General features: G+C 40.5%; 1 protein-coding gene across 4 annotated transcripts in view; it reads right to left on the bottom strand.

The window, feature by feature from the left end:
• The window catches only part of akt3a (v-akt murine thymoma viral oncogene homolog 3a), a 58,375-nt gene that overhangs the window by 16,072 nt on the left and 20,712 nt on the right, over nt 1-21,591 (bottom strand). For all 4 annotated transcript variants that reach the window (XR_005447199.1, XM_038737011.1, XM_038737012.1 and 1 more), the window contains 6 exons: nt 13,436-13,561; nt 8,750-8,861; nt 3,554-3,698; nt 2,597-2,728; nt 2,289-2,354; nt 1,312-1,380 (listed from right to left, as the gene is read on the bottom strand). Coding sequence is in view for 3 of the 4 variants with exons in the window: in XM_038737011.1 (XP_038592939.1) it covers nt 1,312-1,380; nt 2,289-2,354; nt 2,597-2,728; nt 3,554-3,698; nt 8,750-8,861; nt 13,436-13,561 (650 nt within the window). In the remaining variant the exon portion in view is untranslated. The remainder of the gene's footprint in view (nt 1-1,311; nt 1,381-2,288; nt 2,355-2,596; nt 2,729-3,553; nt 3,699-8,749; nt 8,862-13,435; nt 13,562-21,591) is intronic.

The following is a 21,591-nucleotide window of genomic DNA, read 5'->3' as shown; positions in this document are numbered from 1 at the left end:
TGCTGCGGAGCACCAGTCAAGTCGAACAAATTACCCATGAGGCCAAGGGGCACGCATCTCCCCATTAATTGTTCAGGGAGGTTTGCATATGGCCGCTAGAGTGATGCTCACAGACCACCTTGCTAAAATGGTGTCCGTGTCTAGTGTGTGTGTGTGTCCGTGTCTAGTGTGTGTGTGTGTGTGTGTGTGTGTGTGTGTGTGTGTGTGTGTGTGGTGGTGTGGCGGGTGGGGGGGCACACGACAGGTGGGCCTTCATCAGTGTACTGGCAGCTGTGACTGTGGCAGGTTTGTAATGGGTTGTGTGTGTGTGCATGTGTGCATGTGTGTGCCTGTTTGGTCACAATTTGTCCGTTGAGGTAAAAAATGTCTGTGTGTGTGTTTGTCTAAGTATGAGTGTGTTTGCTGGTGTTGTCTGTGTGTGTGTGTGTTTGCTCAGGCCTGGCGCTGGCTGAACTGCCTAACTAAGAGGGAGGGTAGCAGGTGACAGTTACACTGAGGGAATGAACCAAGATTGCAAAAAACGGCCCGATTAAAAATGTGAGAAGTGGAGAAGTGGGGGAATCCAAACTCATTTTCGTCTCCGACTGTCATTCTGGCTATATCTGCCCCATAGGTGTGTTCATAAATAGACACAAGCAGGAGACGGATGGAACAGGAAAGAGAGATGAGAAGGCAAGCGAGGGGCCAGTTGGTTAGTAAATTAACTGTTAGAAAGCAATCGAACACTCAAACTTTTGCCACTTCTTGAGTCTTTGCACATCTTATTCATCTCATTCTTTTGCTGCATTGCGGTCGCAGACTCACATACCTCCAATTTACACCATATTGCCCAATGTAAAAATTGTGGATTTATCTGTGAGAGACGTTTATAAACCCAGACAAATGTTTAGGAGATCATCTTTAATAACAACATCTATAGCAACTCATTTAAACTTGGAATAAAGGCTATTTTAGTTTGATTTAACACTGGCATATGTAGAAATGGATAGTGATACAATAGTATTTAAAATGCTTGCAACAACCCTGATAAATAATTTTTTATGAAGTTTAATATTTACTCATCAAAATGAAGACAAAAAGAAATGCTCTCAGATGGCGTGAGTTATGTTGAACTCACGTCATCTGAGTTCAACACAACTTTGAGCGCACAGTAGAATAGGTGGAGTGCCTAATCGCTGTCAGTTAGTGTGGTGAGGTTGTGGTTTAACTGGCTGTATAAAACAGTAACACAAAGATGGGTAACCACATACAACACAACAATCATGAAACTGTGTGTGTGTGTGTGTGTGTGTGTGTGTGTGTGTGTCTTACCTCTCCTCCATTCACATACTCCATGACAAAACAGAGGCGGTCTTTAGTCTGGAATGAATACTTCAATGACTGAAATGACACATAAACACAATTTATATAACTGAATTGATTCACATGTGTGTTTCACAAACAACTCCATTTACTATACAGTTTAATCCACTGTTATATCCATTATACAGTCCAATGTTTATCTGTCACGAGGTTTTCCCTCATATAGTCAGCTGTATTAAATCTTACAGTACAGTGGACTCAAATGATCCCACACTGCAATGGAAAGAGTAGTGTACAAATTACTGTTACTCTAAGTCAAACTACCATGATGCATTTACTGACTAAACAGCTTTTTTCTTTAAATTAGAGCGATGACTTGAATAGCATCAAATTTTATGTGATTTTGCCAAATAATACATTATGTAATTGACTTCTACACGCGCTCCCTATACAGAGCACACTGAAATGATTGAGTGAACGTTTTTGTACGCAGCGAGAAGTCTGGTCCCATTCTAGCTAAAACAGCAGGAGCAAAAAAATGTGATTATTCATAGATTCATGTCTGTTTTGCTTATTCAAAGCAGGTAGGTGTGTGTCTCTTTTTCTTTTTTGAGGGAGAAGGCTGCTGAACAAAAGAACAGTTGGTCGGAGTCTCTTTGTGGCTGCAGGTGTGACAGGGGTAAACTCAGATGTGAACTGTAATTGCTCTCATGACAGCGTGTGTGTGAAAATTCATATATAAAGTGTGTGTGTGTGTGTGTGTGTGTGTGTGTTTCCAGGGAGTGTGATAGAAATGAGCAGTGGCTAATGTGTCTATGTGTAAATCAAAGACAGAGGGTAAAGCTAACAGATGCGGCCATTAATGTACAACAATTTGGTGTCTAACTCATAATTAGCCTCGAGAGACTCAGGCATGTATAGGATCATTACGCCGTCTGCGTTTGTGTATCTGAATTTAAACCATTTTGTGTATATGAGGTACTTACAGTGAGAAAGGGGTGTCTGGTGTTTTTCAGTACTCTGCTCTCTGTGAGTGTGTGAGCCACTTCATCCTGCACACATACGGCAAAAACTGTTTCAATCAAACAGCTAAATAAAGAGGCAGTTGAAGAGCACTTCATGAAATGCATTACAAACATCACATACTGACACCCGACACTGTACTCAAAATTAAAAGCAGTCAGAAAATTAGGCTTTAGTGCCATATACTTCTGTTATGTGGTCCATTTATATACAGTATACAGTAAAAGATAAAAAGATTGATCAAGAGATGAACAGTCTCTGCTAGACTAACCTTGGCTATGATGACTTCTTTTTTAAGGATTTTCATGGCGTAGTATTTCCCACTGGCCTTTTCTCGGACAAGAATCACTTTACCAAAGGTTCCCTTTCCCAGCAGCTTAAGGTAGTCAAAGTCACTCATTGTCTTGGGGAGGGAAACACAGAAGAACCAATGTCAGCTATTCGTCTAAGCTTCACGTTGAAAAGTTTATATGTTATGGCTTTACCCCGACTAGCAGCGTATGTCGTTTGAAATATTTAATACTACTGCCAATATAATATCTGAGTATGATACCTTGCTTTGAGGAATTTTAATCATGATTTTCTACAAAACACTCTTTTTCCATTTAACAAAAGAATCTTCTCAATTGTTAAATATCATCAAAACACAAGCAGCCAAGAATGAAAATTTGCAAAACTTTGATTCCTATCAGGAATTTTCTGACCAAGTCAACAAGATTACTAATCTATGAAACATCTGATGCCAACCTTCTGTATTTACTGAGTGATACAGACATATTTCTGTCAGTACCAAAAAAGTTAAAAGTACTACTACACTACAGTATATCAGCCTGGCCAGTATGCCAAAACTACATACTGCAAAAGCTTTATAGTGTGTGGTACAATAAACAGTGGAGCCTGCAGGAGCCTCTAGTGGTACTTTATACTGTGTAATTGCTTGATATATCAAATGTAGCCTTTACTTTAACTACATTTACAAAAGTTATTTTACATGACTGCTTTTACTTGCTGGAGCACTTTTCATTTGGGAAAACCAATTTACTCGCTTGTTGTTGACACAAACCTGTGAGTAAGAGGACCATTTTTAAAATTGCAAGCAGTCAAAGTTAGTAACCCATTGTATGGCAATGAGCAGCAATAGTACAACTGGAGTCATTTCTGTATTTTGAGTGTGTGAGGTAGAGAATGTGTTCATAAGTCTGCGTGCACGTCTGTTGTCGTCTGTTACCTTGCGTTTGTGGTGTGTGGTGGAGATGTCCATCTCCTCCTCGACCATGTTGTCGATGTTGGAGGTGGGGCTGCACTGGATCCTTTCTTCCTCTTGTCTCTGCAGCTTGTCAGCCACCATCTGGATGGCCTCCGTCCACTCATCTCTGAGTTTACAACATCCAACAAGACAAAGTTTAAGGAAGCACCAATACCAATACTTACTCCACTGCTTCACTGACACACATTACAGTTAAATTGGACGAAAATGACTGACTGATTCTTTATTTCTGTTTCATAAAATCCAGTGTTTTTCCATATTTGGAAGGTCATGTTTAGAGCTGCAACGGTTAGTAGTTTGACAGAAAATGAATCAATCATTTTGATAATAGATTAACCGTTCTAGTAATTTTTCAAGCAAAAGTAGAAATAACACTTGCTGGTTGTTAGCATTTGATTATTTTTTGGTCATATATGATAATAACCTGAATATTGTTGGTGGTTGGAGTGGTTACCAAATAAAGCAAGCAATCTGGATACGTCGCCTTGGGCTCAGGGAAAGCATAACAAGCATTTTACACATTTTCCTGACATATTATTGATAGAATTATTAAATCAAGAAAAAAATTCATTCAAAGGTTAGAAGAAAAGATGTCAAAGGGCTATCATATTATATTTATTATTATTATTAAACCTTTATTTAACCAGGAAAATCCCATTGAGATTACTAATCTCTTTTTCAAGGGAGTCCTGGCCAAGACAGCGGCACAGATCACAACAATTCAGTACATTTCAGACAATTTCATAACAGAAAGACTATTTAAAAACATTTACAAACCATAGATTTCATTTCCAAACCTTTCAGCAAGAGTTTAAATTGGCCTATTGAAACCAGTTCCTTTAATTTCCAGAATATTTGTAAATTGTTCCATGTTGTGGGGGCAGAAAAGTGAAATGCCACCTTACCAGCTTCTGTGCGGACACTTGGTACAGACAGTAGCAGTGAATATTGTGAGCGTAAAGAATACAGTCCAGCCCCTTTTGGTTGAATATATTCACACAGATATGAGGGGAGCAGACGCAGAATACCCTTATAAATAAACATATACCAATGACTGAGTCTACAATTTTCCAGTGCTGGCCAGCCCACACGTGTATAAAGTTCACAGTGGTGTGTGCGAGGCTTACAGTTTGTGATAAACCTCAATGCGGCATGGTAAACAGAGTCCAATAGTTTCAATACTTGGGTCGGGGCATTCATATAAATGAGGTCACCATAATCCAGAATGGGTGTAAATGTTGCAGCTACAAGTTTCTTTTTTGCATTGAAAGAAAAACATAGCCTATTTCTAAAATAAAAGCCAATTTTCAGTCTCAGTTTCCTAACCAAATGTTCAACATGTCCTTTAAAACTAAGACTGTCATCAATTAAAATACCTAGATATTTAAAAGATTTAACTCTTTCGATTTCTGCCCCTTGAAGAGTGACAATTGGAGGACTTATGTGCAGATTGCTCTTTGCTTTTGAGAATAACATCAACTTGCTCTTATTTGCATTTAAAGTAAGATCCAGTTGTAGAAACATATTCTGAACTTTGTTAAAAGCGTTTTGTAATGTAGAGACACAGGCACCAAGAGTTTTTGCAAGGCTATAGATAACCATATCATCAGCATAAAAATGGTAATTGGTGTCCACAAGATCCTGGCCAACATTGTTCACATAGATAGTAAATAAAAGTGGCCCCAAAACAGAGCCTTGGGGCACTCCTTTAGTTAAGGAAAGAATATTAGAACAATTATTATCTGATTTAACACATTGGGACCTGTCAGTAAGATAATTACAGATCCATCCAACTGCCTTTTTAGATAATCCAATATTGATCAGTCTCTCTTTGAGTAAACTGTGGTTTACAGAGTCAAAGGCTTTTGACAAATCAATGAAAAGCACTGCACAATGTTGCTGTTGAGATATCGTTGATCACCTTCAATGTTGCTGTTATGGTACTATGACCTTTCCTAAAGCCTGGCTGGAATTTGCATAAAATGTTGTTGGAATACAAAAATTCTTTCAACTGTTCATTTATTAAAGATTCCAAAATTTTTGATAAGATACAAAGTTTTGAAATTGGCCTGTAGTTATTAACAATTTTTGGATCACCACCTTTGAATAATGGTGTGACAAAAGCTGATTTCCAGATTTTGGGAATTTGCACAGTGGTCAAACTTAAGTTAAAAATATCAGTCAAAGGTTTTGCTATTAAATCAGCTGCAATTTTTAGAAAATACGGATCAATTAAGTCAGGTCCTTGTGGTTTACGTGCATCCAATGATTGTAGTGCTTTGCGGACTTGACACAACATGATATATATATAACATATATATAACATGATATTGTTCCTGTTCCTGATAACGTTCCTGTTCTTGTGGTTGTTGTTCTTGTCCCTGTGCCCTGTCTAGCGTTTGCCCAACTCAAAATGCCAAACTAATCAAACAGCATAATACATACATACAGTTATACATAATTGAAACCAGGTAACAATACATTACACAGGTGTAAAATATAATACTGATTATATTCTCCAATAGATTGGCTAGTTCACTAACTTAACCAGGTTTTTAAAGGCGCTAAAGTGTTTTCAATTAACATAAACACCTATTTGTTCAACAGAGAGGAAACATGGTCAACTAGAGAATCAACCAAATGAGCAATGATCACAGAGCAGAACTAATGCCTCCCAGTCTGTGCATGTGTGTGTGTGTGTGTGTGTGTGTGTTTGTGTGTTTGTGTGTTTGTGTGTGAGTGAGTGAGTGAGTGAATGAATGTGTGAGTGAGTGAGTGAGTAGGTGTGCACAAATGTACAGCCATGCATTAGAGGGAACAATGCATTGTTGTTTGCTAACATTGTTCCTCCCCATTGACTTTCCATTAGCGGTGTTGTTCAACATCTGTTGAGAGAAAGACTGTGAGTTTTATTGTGTGTGTGTGTGTGTGTGTGTGTGTGTGTGTGTGTGTGTGTGTGTGTGTGTGTGTGTGTGTGTGTGTGAGATCGTCATCTGTAGCAGAAGGCCAGCCATGCATCAGGATGTGCAGACACATTAACTGTATTTAACGATGATGAATATAGTGGTTTATACACAGGGCCAAGCTTCCCCTCTTCTCTGGGAAACGAGAAGAGAAAGTAAGACCAAAACAAGTTATTTCTAAGGCTTTATATGTCCTGAAATTTCATATAAAGAGGTTCCCTTTTATTTCTGATTTTAAGCATGGAAAACATGGGAAAATTCTGAAAATCCTGTTTCCTCAGGACTGAACTAGGTTCAGTAAGAATTCTCTTTTGATTTTTTCCCCACTAATCTTCACTCAAACAGTGTTAATCCTGTGCTACTTGCAGGGGTTACATGTTAGCAGAAAACACTACAGAGCTCGAACTGAGGTGAACCAAAGATGATATTCAAATTTTCAGAAATCCTCAGGACTCTGGAAAAGCAAGTCAGGATTTACGAGTGAGCATTTTCAAATACACTTTCCCAGTGTAAACCAAGAGGAGATCATAATAATGAAACCTGTTTGACTCCCAAACGATCACCCCTGTGTCTTTTATTTTGTTTTGAGTTAGATGCCCATATGTTTCCTTGAGGGATATGGAAGAACACCCATCTGAACCTAAACAGAGCAGTGTCTGTGTGTGTTTTTAAGATCTGAATCCCTTTATAGCGCAAAGACTTCTGAGCGTACCCTCCACGCTCCAAAACAAGGGCAAACTCAAGTTACACTCCATCTACAACAATGGAGCACTCAATTTGCAAGACCCATGATGTGTGTGTGTGCGCATGTAGCTACATGAAAAGCAATGGGAACTCTCTCAAGGTCAGGCAGCAGATAAATGCTCTCTCTCTTGGTTAGAGTGTTTTTTTGTATAATGAGATTTTTTTTTTTTTTTTTGCTAATGAGAGATAATGGGCCTGCCTACAGTCGGGCACCATGCCAACACGTGCCACCCTCTCTGCTCACGGCTGGGGCTGTGGTAGCTGGAGCTCTGCCAGCACTGGTACAGTACAACACATACAGTAAAACACACACAGAAGCACAGACACCCAGTTGCGGTGCACACTCACACCTTTCCAACTCACTTTAACTTCAATGATGCACACACTTCTACAGCGAAACATTGGCACATCTGGAGCTTACAGTTGTCCGCTTATAAACTTGCATATTGAACACACTTGACTTTCTATAATACTCAATAAAAAAAGTTAGTTTTATGTTAACTCTGAAATGTTAATTTGATCATTGAGACACAAAACTATTATAAGCAACATATAACACAGACAAAGTTGGACAGACAGCGGCAACACTTTCACACACACATAAAAACACACAAACTCAAAGGATGCACAGAAGCATCTGTGGTCTTCTGGGCAAAGCTGTTCATTTTCTGGAGATAAACACCTCAGCTCCTCAGAAAGGAACTGAGCAGCTGGAGAATTTATGCCAACGCTACTTGAAAGGTCTCCTTTCCACTCTGTCTCTCTCACCCTCTCTCTTCCCCTCAGACGCACACATACACACACACCAAAAACTCAACTCTCTACAGTACAAACATCCTCACACATACTGCCCTTGATGATACTTTTACCCACATGATATACTGTATATACAGTACTGTGTAAAGGTTTTAGACAGGTGTGGATAAAATGCTGTAAAGTCAAAATGCTTTCAAAAATAGACATTAATAGATTATATTTATCAATTAATACAATTAAAAAGTGAGTAAACACAAGAGAATTAAATCAATATTTTGTGTGACCATGCCTTGCCTTCAAAACTTCACTTGCACAAAGTCAGGGATTTAGTAGGCATATTGTCGTGTGTGATTAAACGAGTATACAAAACAAGTGCTAATGATCTGAATTGTCAGACAGGCTTTGTTATTACAGGCAGAATGCATTCAATCACTTGTTTTGTCAAAACGCATTTTAGGTGTAATATGCTATCTGTACATAAAAAGTTTATTTTTCACTTGTGGCTTTAAAGAAAGCTCTTCTGAAAACATTCAGTAGCATCTAAATTTGATTTAAGCCAGACTCAACTTGATATATATGATTAGAGCTCTTACTAGCCAGATTCAAGAAGACACAGTCCTTGACATTCTCGTTGATCACTGACCAACAACAACTGGAGGATGCTCTAAGAACTGAGAGTCTTTGGGGAACTAACCTCTCATCAGGCGAGTCCACGTGGAAGGTCCTCTCAATGACGGTGGTCCACTGGAGGCAGCGTATGATGAAGGTGTTTGGCTTCGGCCTCTCCGTCTTCATCAGCTGACATTCTGAAACAGGCAGCCAGAGGTTCAGTCCTGCCTTTTCAGGACAATATACAACAGCAATATTTCACAAAGAGGAATGAAGGAGCTCGGAAATAATAGGAGCTTCTAACTATACCTAGAATTAGATTCTGATCTGGTGAGGGTGCTTTTAGTTACATGCAGTTTGGCCCTGCACTGATAAGGTGATATCAAATCACAAATGTGTTCATGTTAAATGTCAACATTACTGTTTTTTCAGGCCTGTGAGCAGTGCACATGTGTATATGAGGGGTCCATCAATGCTTTTCTTGGCCTAGGTTTTATTGGGGGGTTTTCTCTCCTATTTTGTTTAGTTATTGTTGTATTTTCTTGTATTTTATTTATCATATTCTTCACCACATGCTGTATGTATTTAAATGTAAGGCTTGTTGAATTTACTTATAATACTATGTGCTATGTAAATAAAACCGCCTTGTCTTGCATTAAGCAACAATTAACTTTGGTATAAAAGAATATAAGCAAAACCAGGTAACTCTCCCTTTTTTGACATGTAGGAAAAGTACAGGTGTAAACAATAAAATGTAGCCGTTTTAGTTTGAGGGTCCTGGTATTGTACATGCTGGCTCACTGTTAGCTCATGTTGAATATCAAGCTGCTATTAAATGAACAATCAAGAAAATATGCATCTTGGTTTTTAATTTGTTAGTTTAAAAATAAGCAACAACTTCAGCCACCAATAATTCAAATAAAGGTGCTTTCATGTGCCAAGGGATATTATGTGTTGCAGCACATATGCATGTGGCGAATACCCGAAGAGACACATTTCTGTGAAAATGGGCAATACAGTAGGCCATTATTACACAAACGCATAATACAGTACTCAAACGCAGAAACATACACACACATGGCCAGATGGGGCTGTGAGATCGCTGTGAGAAAGAATGCATCTTCATTGTCCCTCAGCAGTCTCTGTGGTTATTGGGGACAAGAGTTGATGTAAAAGAGCATAATGATCCATCCTCTGACCTCTCATCTCCCCCACTTGTCCTTTGTTCTACATACATCACCCTCCATTTCCCTCTGCTGTTTCCTCCTCCCCTCTGTTCTCCTTGTCTCCTGTCATTCTCTCCTGCCCTCATCTCTCTTCTCTTCTCTTCTATCCTCTCTCCTCCCATCCTTGGCTATCCCATCTTCCAATTACTTTCTGTTTAAGTGTGGCACAGCACAGCACGTCATGGTTCAGCCTAAATATAGACAGGAAGGTTAATGACAACACCACTCAGGTTGTACATGCGGCAGAGTTTCAATGTAAATTCACACACACACGCGAGTTACTACCTGACTCGTGAACATGGCCTGCTGTGCTGCCAGACAACAAGGTCATGCTACGGGTTGATGCCAAAAAACACTCACACCCACCCATGGACAAACAAACACACGCACACACACACACACACAAGTGATATTGAAGTTTGAATGTTAGCTGAAATTGGGTTGTTTGCCACAGCAGGCAATTGTGAAATCTGTGTAGCGGTTTAGTGGGTGTATGTGAGTCCAAGCATCAGTGTGTGTGTGTGTGTGTGTGTGTGTGTGTGTGTGTGTGTGTGAGCGACAGGCTTGTATGTATGAGTCCCTCTGCAGGGAACAGGCCTGTACCATCTCTGTTCCATCTGACCACTTCTGTTGTTCACACACACGCATAAACACACACAGAGGCGAGCACACACAAATAAACAAACACATACACACACATACACACACACACACATACACAAACCACCTGGCCTCCCAGCTTTGGGCAACAGATGTGGCAGTGCCAGTGCTGTGCCAAGCAACCGGGGCCGGATGTATGGCCTGGCTTGTCCTCCTCACAAACTCTTTTCCTCTCCTCTTTTTCCTCATTCTCCAATCGTGTCTTCGTCTCCTCCTCCCTGTCTGTTCAGTGCTGACGATGCTTCTCTCCTCCCTCATCCTCCCTTCCTCTCCCCCATATTTCACCCACAAAAGCCACACTCTCCAATCCCTCCATCTCTCTCTCTCTCTATGTATCTCTCATCCATTGCTCTCCACCCTAATCATCCTTCCATCTCTGTGTTCTCTCTTCTTCCTTTCTCCTCCCCACATCTCCAATTTTCTCTTCCTCCTGCCCCCTCCGATCGACTCCCATCGCTCACACTGATTCTTGTCCTCCCTTCCGGACTCCTATCTTTCTTTCCCCTCCTCCGTCCCTCAGTGTACCATTCTTTATCGTTTTCTCTGAAGTATCAAGCTTGGATTCTACCATTTATCATCATTTTGTTTCTGTTTTTGCCCTCATCCTGCACCTATTCTCCTGGACACTCCTATCGTCCCCTCCATCACCAGTCCTCACTACACTGCTCTGCAGATAGTTCACATAGTGCTCTTCCAAAGCCATTCAACTACAATACCTGACAAGATTTAATTTACTAAATCTGTTCATTTTGATTATACGTTTGATTTAATAAGAATGATTGATGGCATGCCCAATTCTAAGGTCCTGTGTAGTATTACAGTATTAACTATGAATACATGCAAGTAAATACAGTGACACTGACATCTGCATTAGGCCTCATGTCACGAGGTGAAACACCATCTTAGAATCTATCAGATTACACAGAGTAGACAGCTAGGTATGAACATGAAATTGTATATATAATAGCAAACAACTACACAACATGCATCCATTTATTTATTAAGAGACATATGATTATGCTGTATATACATGAAGTGTTTCATCTGTTTTATCGAGCACAATCGTGGATGCCGATCGACCAATTTTGGTTGTGTATTTTGTTTTCCCAGAAAATCAAATGTACTTTGCCAAATTTAAGCAACTCAAAAAAGGCCATCTATGCCTTTACCTCATTTCATCTTGATTATAGTAATTCCTCTGGTCTACAACTGAATGTATTTGTTAGGCTTCTAACTTTTGTAATACTAAGTGACAAGAATACATTATACCAAGTCTGTCATTGATAATATTTGCCTTAACTAATCTTGTTTATTTAAATGTTTTCTTGCTGTGCCTTTCTCTTTTGGACAGATGTTAACATTTGCATGTGGATTTACATAGTTGGTGCATGTGTTTGTTTGCTTGGTTTTCGGTTCGAGTCTCATTTGATTTTATCTACTGTAATGCACTTTCTAACACTGTTTTTATTAAAAGAAATTTGTTAAAGAAAGTCGTTATCTGATTGATATGTTTACCCGATGCCAGAAGAGACAGTATTACTGTATTTGGTGTTCAACTGAACAAGTCCATGTTTGTGTCTTCAAGAACCAACATTATTACTGAGATATCTGGTCTGAATCAGTGCACTGTGTATTTCTTGAGTGTAATAATCACTAATGTATTAGCTACAGTAGAGCAGCAGAGTCTGGATAGAATTGAAATCAAAACCTAAACTTCTTCAAAAACATTGATTTAGGAATCAGTCCTACTGTGAATAGCTGACAATTCTACAGTGACGTGTGTTTTATTTAGCTAGTCATATACAATAATATGAAAGTGAAAATGTTTTGTGTCTTGAAAAGTAAAAGTAATACCTAAATGTCAAAAACATTTCAACATTCAGTTCTGTCTTCTGTCAAATTATGGATTTTGGGCTGACCACTGTATTTATTCCAAAGCTAAAATGGCTTGATAGACACAAAGTTTTACTGCCAATCTGCATTTATTGTACGAACAATGAGCTGTGATCGTGGTAATGAGACTGAAATTAATCTTGTTAACTCATTAGCTGGTTAATTACACATGTCAACGACGCTGTGTAGCTTGTTAACCAGGTGCAGACAGATTATATTACTGATAAATGGTTAATTAGAGTCCACAGTGAATTCTGTAAAGCATACCAACGCTGTGAAGACTGATGACTGACAAGATGCTTGACATGCCATGAGTGAAACTGATGCAATAACTGTTGTACCATTTCACTGTGGCTCTGTGTGATGAAACCACAAGAACATTTCAGCAACATCTCGTGGCATTTTACATGACAGAGGTGATTTGCATTGACATTTAAGAAACATAAAAAAATATAATAAATTACAGAATATAGGATCATAGGTCCTTCAACTGGAAGATATGGGTTCAGTATCCAAGAGCAAGACACTGACTCTGTACCACCTATACAGGTTCTGCTCTAAACTGAAATTTTCCCTGCGGGGATTAATTACAGCAGGTGTCACAGTATTATCATTATTGTTAATTATGAGTCTAAAAAGAAGTATGCGGGGTACATGGGCGCAGTACATACAAAAAAGATGCAGATACCTGGACACACTACTCTCTCTGTATAACCATTAGGACTAAAAAGCTGTGTTTTTACAGCAAAGGCAGTCAAATCTGAGTTGACATAACTAATTTACAACTAGACAGAAAAAAACAAAATGATGCTCCAAACTACAGCATCAGGAATTTAAAAGCGGCATCCGTCAGATGGGAATCTGTAAGCATGGGATGGGTGGACTCTCACTCAATGTCGTGGTTCTGTGTACACATAATGTAAAGGTGCAGGTGCAGTAGGATCTAAAGCACAAAGCCCAGAGGTTATTTTGATATATGGTAAATAACGTACTTGCTACAGAGAAGTTATTTAGGGGGTAGGGCAGGTCGGCATCCTGAGGTTTCTCTTTGTAGCCAATGAAAGAGCCGTCTGTCTTCAACAGGAAGTAACGTGGCCGCCAGTTCTTTATGTATTCGCCTGAAAAAAACAAAAAACAAAAAGATGGATACAGAGGCAGAGAGGAACAGTCAAATATGTTCAATCAGACACTTAGAGCGAACACAACTAAATTCAGATCATGAGGGCTACAGTGGTGATGATGCTGAAGCTAATAGTGCACTCAGGGGTTTTATGATGATTGTGATGATATATGGAAATTACTAATAGCAATAATGATGATGGTGATCATTTTAAATACAGATTTTATCCCTAGGCAGATAAGAGCCAGTACGCTTGACTCATCTGTCCAAAGGATATCATGTAGTATTTACATAGACACACGCACACATACAGTATCTCTGTGACTCCCACAGTGCTTGCCAGATTCAGACCGGATTATCATGTAAAAAATGACAAAAACATGTTTACCAGCACAACAACCAAACTACCGATGCCAGAAACATCATCTGGCTGATACATGGGCAGGTGTCGAGGTGATGACCCCTCTACCAAACGCTTGCGCGTACACACACACACACACACACACACACACACACACACACACACACACACACACACACACACACACACACACACACACACACACACACACACACACACACACACACACACACACACACACACACACACACACACACAAACCACTGGTCACTAGCAAAGGAGGCAGAAGAGAAGAGGGATGAGAGATAAGAGGAGATGACATGGCATGACATGAGATCAGATTACACATAGAGAATAACTTTTCGTAGACTGCTGCAACAAATAACAACATCTGCTGAGCAGCTTGTGGCAGAGTATTACCCAACTGGCTGGCACAGACTGGCACTAAGGTGGCACCACAGCTTTATCAGATGACCCGCTGCAGGATTGTGTGTCAAACATTTCCACACCACAGAGGCGGATAACACTTACTGGAAACAGCATGGATACACACATGGATTAAAGTACACACGTGTGTGGATTCACGCATAGTTGGACGAGTACAATGAGTAAAAAAACAGGGATGAAACTGTGCGTGCACATGCACGGACGTGCAGAGTGCACGGCTGCAAGTAATACCGAGACACACAGCTCACAGCTCCTGATGAAAGAAACTGACAATCTCAACACTTTCCAAAGCCGGGAGCTGTGTAAACATTTCACTTTCTCCTTTCAAAACAACAGAAATAAAAACCACAGAAGGACACAAATGTTCTCTACTTCTTTTAATTAACCAGCCATTCCTTGACACACACACACACACACACACACCTTGGGAAGACATACTAGCCGACACACACACACACACACACACACACTAAGCTGGGTAACAACTCTGATCACCTTTCTCAGGCTAATTCGCTAGGAGAGGAGAATAGGCAGCGTGTGCATGTGTTCTATTTGTGACATCCATTTAAAGCGGAAATGACAGCAGGCCTTGCTCGTTAACACGTCGCAGAAAAACACCTGCTCCGCCGAAGGGACCATGCGACTGCAGGGCCTGCCGGTACCTCTGAGTGCTGCTGGTGGTGGTGGTGGCTCTGTGTGTGTGTGTGTGTGTGTGTGTGTGTGTGTGTGTGTGGTAGGTGGGGGTTGAACCGCCACACATGGACAGAGAGACACAGATAAGAAAATGCTGTTTGGTGCCAGTGCGTCATCAGGATTACCAAATCACACCTCACTCTCTCCTCTCCCAGTCTCTATTTTTCTCTTTTTCACAAATCCACCCACACTCCCCACCTCTCCCATTTCCTTCTCCTGTTCCTCAGAAACAAAGCATCTTCTTTGGATCACTTGCTACTGATAAACAGAGTGCTGTGAGAGGGGCTGAAAGGGAGGGGTTGGGAGGAGGGATGGGGGAGGTTGTAAGTGAGCAGAAAGAGAATATCTCATCAATGCTGACCAAATCGGTATATTAAACTAGGGATCAGGGTTTCATGTAATCAGTTCAGCCTTTTGATGTGCATTGCGGGCTTTTGCTTCCCTGGAGAGAGGATGAATGTTAGCAAGCCTAATGAGCTTAAATTCTACCAGAAAAATACTTTCATTAGTACTTTGTAAATTAATGTAAGTGAGTTATATAATCTAATGCAAGCCAATAAAATTGCCCTGCAAAATAAACTGAGGATTCTAACATTTACATTTTTTCAAAGAGGACATGATTCAACTTTATGGAAATATTTGAGGCTGTAGTTTTGCAGTGTTGTCAAACTTGATTTCAATTTAAAATATTGTACAGGTGTTTCTGTTATTGTGTTATTATCTGTTATATGTGTTATTTTGCTGTTGGTTCAGATCAGAAGAAACATATAACATACAACATGACACAAACTAATGATGTGGGGGGAAAAAATGGATCATCTGGATTAGAGAAACTCAACTTGACTTTAAAAGTGGATCGGAGAAAAGAGATGTATTGACTGGCAAAATGGATGAGGATAAACAGAAAGTTAAACTGATAAAACTATTATAAACTGGCAGTGATGACTGGTTTGCTGGTCCAAGGCCAGTCATTTCTCTGAGTCAGTTTCTAGATGAAGTGTCCAACCAATGGAAGCCTGTGACTGGCCACTTCATCGCTCAGCTGTCCAGTACAACTGAAAACATTTAAGCAATCCTTCTGGCCGGGTCCTCCACGGCGTGTATGTGTGTGTGTGTGTACACGTCCACTGTGGGGCGGGGGAGGGGGCAGCCAGGGGTGGCACAGACGGAGAGAGGAGATGGACAGTTGTCCACACATGCAGTTCCAAACAAACACAGGCATGCGCACACACACACACACACACACACACACGCACACACAAACTAACACAATTCAGTTTCGACCGTTCCAATTCTCCGAATGATCCAATGGTGTTCTGTCAAGCTATCCCGTCTTGGCCCTGCCTGTAATGAGTCCAGCGAGCTCTCCCACTCTGGACAGCTTGTCTGGGGAGCCACATGTCTCTAGTTTGGACTGCTGGAGAAAACAGAACAGCCGGTCTCCTTCCCACACCATCTCTCTCGGACTCCTCACTTCAGTTTCATTTAGTTTTCTGCACAACTTTACTTTTCCCTTAAGGCCAATTAGTAAATACTACAATATACAGTGCTTAAGACAACAGGAGTCTCTTGTTTCTTGTTAGAACAACAGGATATCAGTAATACAGGACAACGTGGGTGATCTGGAAGATCTAAGGAACAGAGGATATTTAGGAGGATAAGAAAACCATTTTGAAGTGTATTTAAATTCTGGGCTAAATGTGTTCAAAACAGAGAAAATATGGACTCTCTTCCATCTAATTTGATGTCTTAATTGGATATATACTTTCTGAAATGTTACTTTTTCTTGTATTGTTTGAAAAGTGTTAAACAACTTTGTGGCTAATTCAAAAAGGTCTAAAATAGAGAATAGAAATTCAGATTTTCAAATTTCTACCCCTCTAGACCTTTTGTTTTCATAAGCCACAAACTAAGAATCAAAAACTGGACTTTTAAAAAAAGTTATTTTGGAATTTCCAGAAGAAATAAATCTTGTTGGCACATCCTCCAGTTGCAGCTTGTGGATTTAGCAGTAAGAGACAGAGATGAATCAGCTGTGACTGTGTCCGTTCCAAGCTTTCTGATTGGACAATTACAACAACGCACTGACTAACTGTCACTCAATTAGCGGGCTGATTAACTATTCATTTCGGGACAGAGGGGGAAAGGGGAGAGAATGAGAGAGATGGAGAAAATAGGAGACAGGTACAAATGATAAGGCTGAAATTCTGCCAGCAAAACAGTAATGAGACACACAAACTTGCACAAACTTTTAAGTCTCCATCTCTCGTCTGTCTCGTACTCACTCCTTCAGAACACCAACACACCTCTGCTCTTCTGCTTTGCCGAATGCCACGTTTAATCAGAGACCGAGGCAGACGAAAAAGCAGGAAAAACCTTGATGACAATTAAATAAATAACTCCATAACTATGTGAGCTCACCAGCCATTTGTTAATCAACCCAAACAGGGATTTAATTTAATGCTTTGGCCGAGGCTGGAGCTGATATGCAGATGGCGCTGAGACGGGGCTGTGTGACTGGCACTCTGGGAGCTGGAGGGGTAGCGGGTGGTGGTGTATAGAGGTAGGGGGAGGCGGATGGAGAGGGTGGAGGGGAGGTTCTGCCACGTTCCAGCACATACACAGCAGCTCACCGGCAGGGAGAGGAATGTGTTGTCTGGCCACATAACAACACACACACTCTCTTTCTCTCTCTCTCTCATACAGCCATACACACACATTCAGTGCTCAGAGCAGTAACACAGAGCATTTGGCTGAAATGGGACAGAATAAATAACAAGTTTACTGACTTAGTGACTGAGTAGCTGGCTGGTTGTTCACATGATAAGTTGACTAACCAAAAGAAAAGATAAAAGACTTCTTAGCTTACTTGAGTAAAAGCAGTAATACATAGGGAGGAGAAGGAGGGAGAGAGAGAGATTAGCTAAACATCAGGGGTAAAGGAAGTGAGGGAAAGGTGGAGGTCAGTGTGAGCAGCAGAGAGGGCACTGGGGTTTAAGAAAGTAGAGAATGGTGCGGTAAGACGCTTGAAGAGGACATCTGTCTCAGAGTCTGTCCATGAGCACTAGAAGCAAGCAAGAACGCATGTTCCAGAGCTGCATGGCACTCTTACTGGTGCAAAACTGTGTTGAGAGGAAATAAATGAAGTTGTTAAGTTTTTAAATGTTTAAGACTTTCTGTAGAGTCTACTTCATTGTGCATTTGTGTTTATGAGGATACGGCTGTGTGCGTGACCCCGACCCCAGCAGTTCTAACTCCAGTCTGCTCAGACATCTTAAGGCGAATCCAAGCTCTTCAAAGCCAATCCACTTACAGTGCATTAGTCTCATTACCACATCGGGACTGGACTGGTGTTAGCGTGTGTGCTCTTTAAATACTACCATCACTGATAAAAGTGGTGCTGTGAGCTACCTGTAAACTTTCTGAAGGAATTTGTGCAATATGATCATAGAAGTCAGACTAGAATGAGGAAGGGGGGGGGGGTGGGATTTAAAGAATCAAATAATTAAATTCAGTTTGAAGCTGGGGCTGCAGCTGGGTGGCTTAGTCTGTGGAATGAGACTACAAAAAGGCTAGAGCAGTGTAGAGATGAAGAGTATGCTGGAGTGAATGATGAGAGAAAGAGAGAGAGAGAGAGAGGTCTCGGTGTATGCGGTTAAGGCTGTGACAGTGACAGAGAGTTGGGACAGGGCAGGGCAGCCACAAGGCGACCAGATTGAGTGGAAACCCATGAGAGTGTGGCCATCCCTTGGGGGCCACTAGGAGATTTCACCCAGCCAGCTGCACACAGCCAGAGCCTGGATGTGTGCGCGCGCACACACACACACACACACACACACACAAACACACACAGCCCTGGTGCCCATCTTCTCCTCCAGCAGGCGCAGAAGGATGCACATATAAAAAACAATCATGCACCTAACACTGGCAACATATTACATGAAAAAATGACTTGACTATTAAATTATAACTAAATCAGCACTAAAACCCCTTTTAGTTTTATATTTCCATGTTCCTCTTTCTGTTTTTCTCTTGTCCTGCAGTACCACTGTAATCCAGAAGATGGTGGTGGCTCCCTGGAGCATGGCGGCCACCGCTGTGATGCTGACACAGAGCTGGAGAGTGACTGGCAGATACACAGCAGCCACAGGCCTCTCATCTCATCTATATCTATATCTATATCTATATCTATATATATATCTATATATATATATTTCAGTCATCATAAATCTGCATGTGTGTGTTTATATACGAGTGTTTGTTCATGTGTGTTGTTGGGAAGGAGGAAGGATCCGTTGCTTCCTTTAGCACCCTAGGATTAGTGTGGCGTTAGCATATTAGCATCTTAGCTGGAGGGCTACTGCTCAACACCACCTGTGCCAGACAGGAGGCTATGGCTACCCAGCTAACCCCCACCCCCACCCTTCTCTAACCTCCCCCCACACTCACACATTTGTGTAGATGCACACACATTTACACAGTGGGTGGTTGAATGTCACTTAGCTACAGCGACTCCAAGCTTACGGTCTTAATTAATTACTGCAACTACTTCATCTGTCTCTTTACATGCTTTATATTATCACAACAAAGACAATAACTATGTCTTCATTTTTGATTAGTTTCAAATTAAAATATAATCAACACTTTATTTTCAACATATTAAATTCAAGGTCAAAGTCCAGGGTAATGTCACAATCACAAACAAAGTTTGTGTGACATTACCAAGTAAAGGGAGAGATGGCTAATTACACGAAGACTTGATTAATATGTCTAACAAACACACTAGAAAGTACTGGAGGTGGACCTTACGTACATAGAGTCACACTGAAGAGAAGAACATCAGAACCAATTCTTGGATCAGCTGGTAGGTCCCCCTAATCACATCAAGTATTACAGAGAGATATAAATTTGTCAGAGATAAGCTCAATACCTATTTAACTAGGGATTATACCACAAATTTCTGAATTTCTATATGAAATGGTACTGTTAAACTCTGGGAAGTGAGGTCAAAATGTACAATTTAAGGCTGCTCTAGTGACTTTACAAGTCACTGAAACATGGAAATGCCAGACAGCAAAACACATCTTTCACATCTGCAATATTCTTGCAGATTCAGGCCCTGTCTGACCTCTTCTTATTAAAAAAAAAAAAAAAACAGACACGCAACACCAAAGAATAAAATAGTTTAGGAGTTTTCCACCTTAATGATGTAATTCAAAGGATTTTGTGATGACCCCTCTGCCCTGCTTGCTGGTTGTTCTGTTTGCAGAGGCCTGTCCTTTGAAGCAAGACCATTACTGGCAGGAGACACACCTGGGACCAGTATGACCTCCTGTCCAGTACATAAGGACGGGTCAGCCTCCAGTCCGGTAAGATCTCTTCTCCTCACACATTAGAGAGTGGTGGCTTCTGTTTATGGTTTGGCCAAGATAACTGCAGCCGATTCCTTCTCATCCACCCACCAAAACAATGATACAGACTTGCCATACTGAGTGATTTGCATAATCTTAATTCATAGTTTGTTTGTCAATAACAGCTTCAACCGCACGAAAATTAAAGCTAAAAACATATGAAATATGACAAAGACAGGAAACAAAGGAAGTCAAAGTCCTGTCCTTTATGCTAAGAAAAGGAAAAAGGAGTGAGACTAGCTATCAGACTCAATCTCTTACAAACACGTACACATAGATGTCAGTGTAAAGAATTAAGCACATACTGTAGCCATACAGCAGGAGGCATATATGATGTCATTATTATTAACCAGACAGGGCAAACACAGGTTTATGTCTAGATCATAGTAAACGCTACCACAAATATTAAACATGGCTCAGTTAGATAGTCTATTTTCCCTACATCCACACACATCCATCCACCCACACATGCACAGAGACACGCACTACCAAGGCGTAACATGCATGCCATTGAAAAGACAAAGACCGATCTGTTTGGATGTCTACTAGCATGTCAAGAAGGTAAAAATACAATCGAGCAGAAAAGGCCCCTGCATTCAAACACCCAGTAACATTAGGAATGCTATGCTGCTTGTGTTCAGAATGCAGTGGATCCAATGTGATTAGGAAAGGCACACACAGCCAATGAGCAGGCTAATCAAATTGCACTGATTGCTGGTATATTGCCTCTCTCTGTTCTCTCCTTTGGACAGCATTGTGTGTTGACATTAATGATTTCTTCATTTATTTTACATCATTGAAGCTCACATTAAATGAGTTTGAGTTTATTTCCAAAACACGGTATATTCTTTTCTAATCAGAATCAGCTTTATTGGCCAATATATGTACAGATACAAGGATTTTGCACTGGTTTTAAGTTGCTCTCACACAGAACAATTTACAGAATGACAGAAATATCTAATAAATGTATACAAATTTCTTGAAATTACATAAAATCAGACAGATCATCACTACAATACAGTAGGACGTAGGTGTCATTACGTCTAACCAAGGACATCTACTTCACCTTTACAGTCCTTTTAAGTAAAACAATTTAAACAAAATAACTTTCACCTA

Source organism: Micropterus salmoides, unplaced genomic scaffold (assembly GCF_014851395.1).
Source record: "Micropterus salmoides isolate LMB-PRFRI ecotype aquatic unplaced genomic scaffold, ASM1485139v1 Ms_hic_scaffold_22, whole genome shotgun sequence".
Classification (NCBI taxonomy): Eukaryota; Metazoa; Chordata; class Actinopteri; order Centrarchiformes; family Centrarchidae; genus Micropterus; species Micropterus salmoides.
The sequence above is the reverse complement of the archived record's forward strand: the minus strand, read 5'-3'. Positions and strand labels throughout refer to the sequence as shown.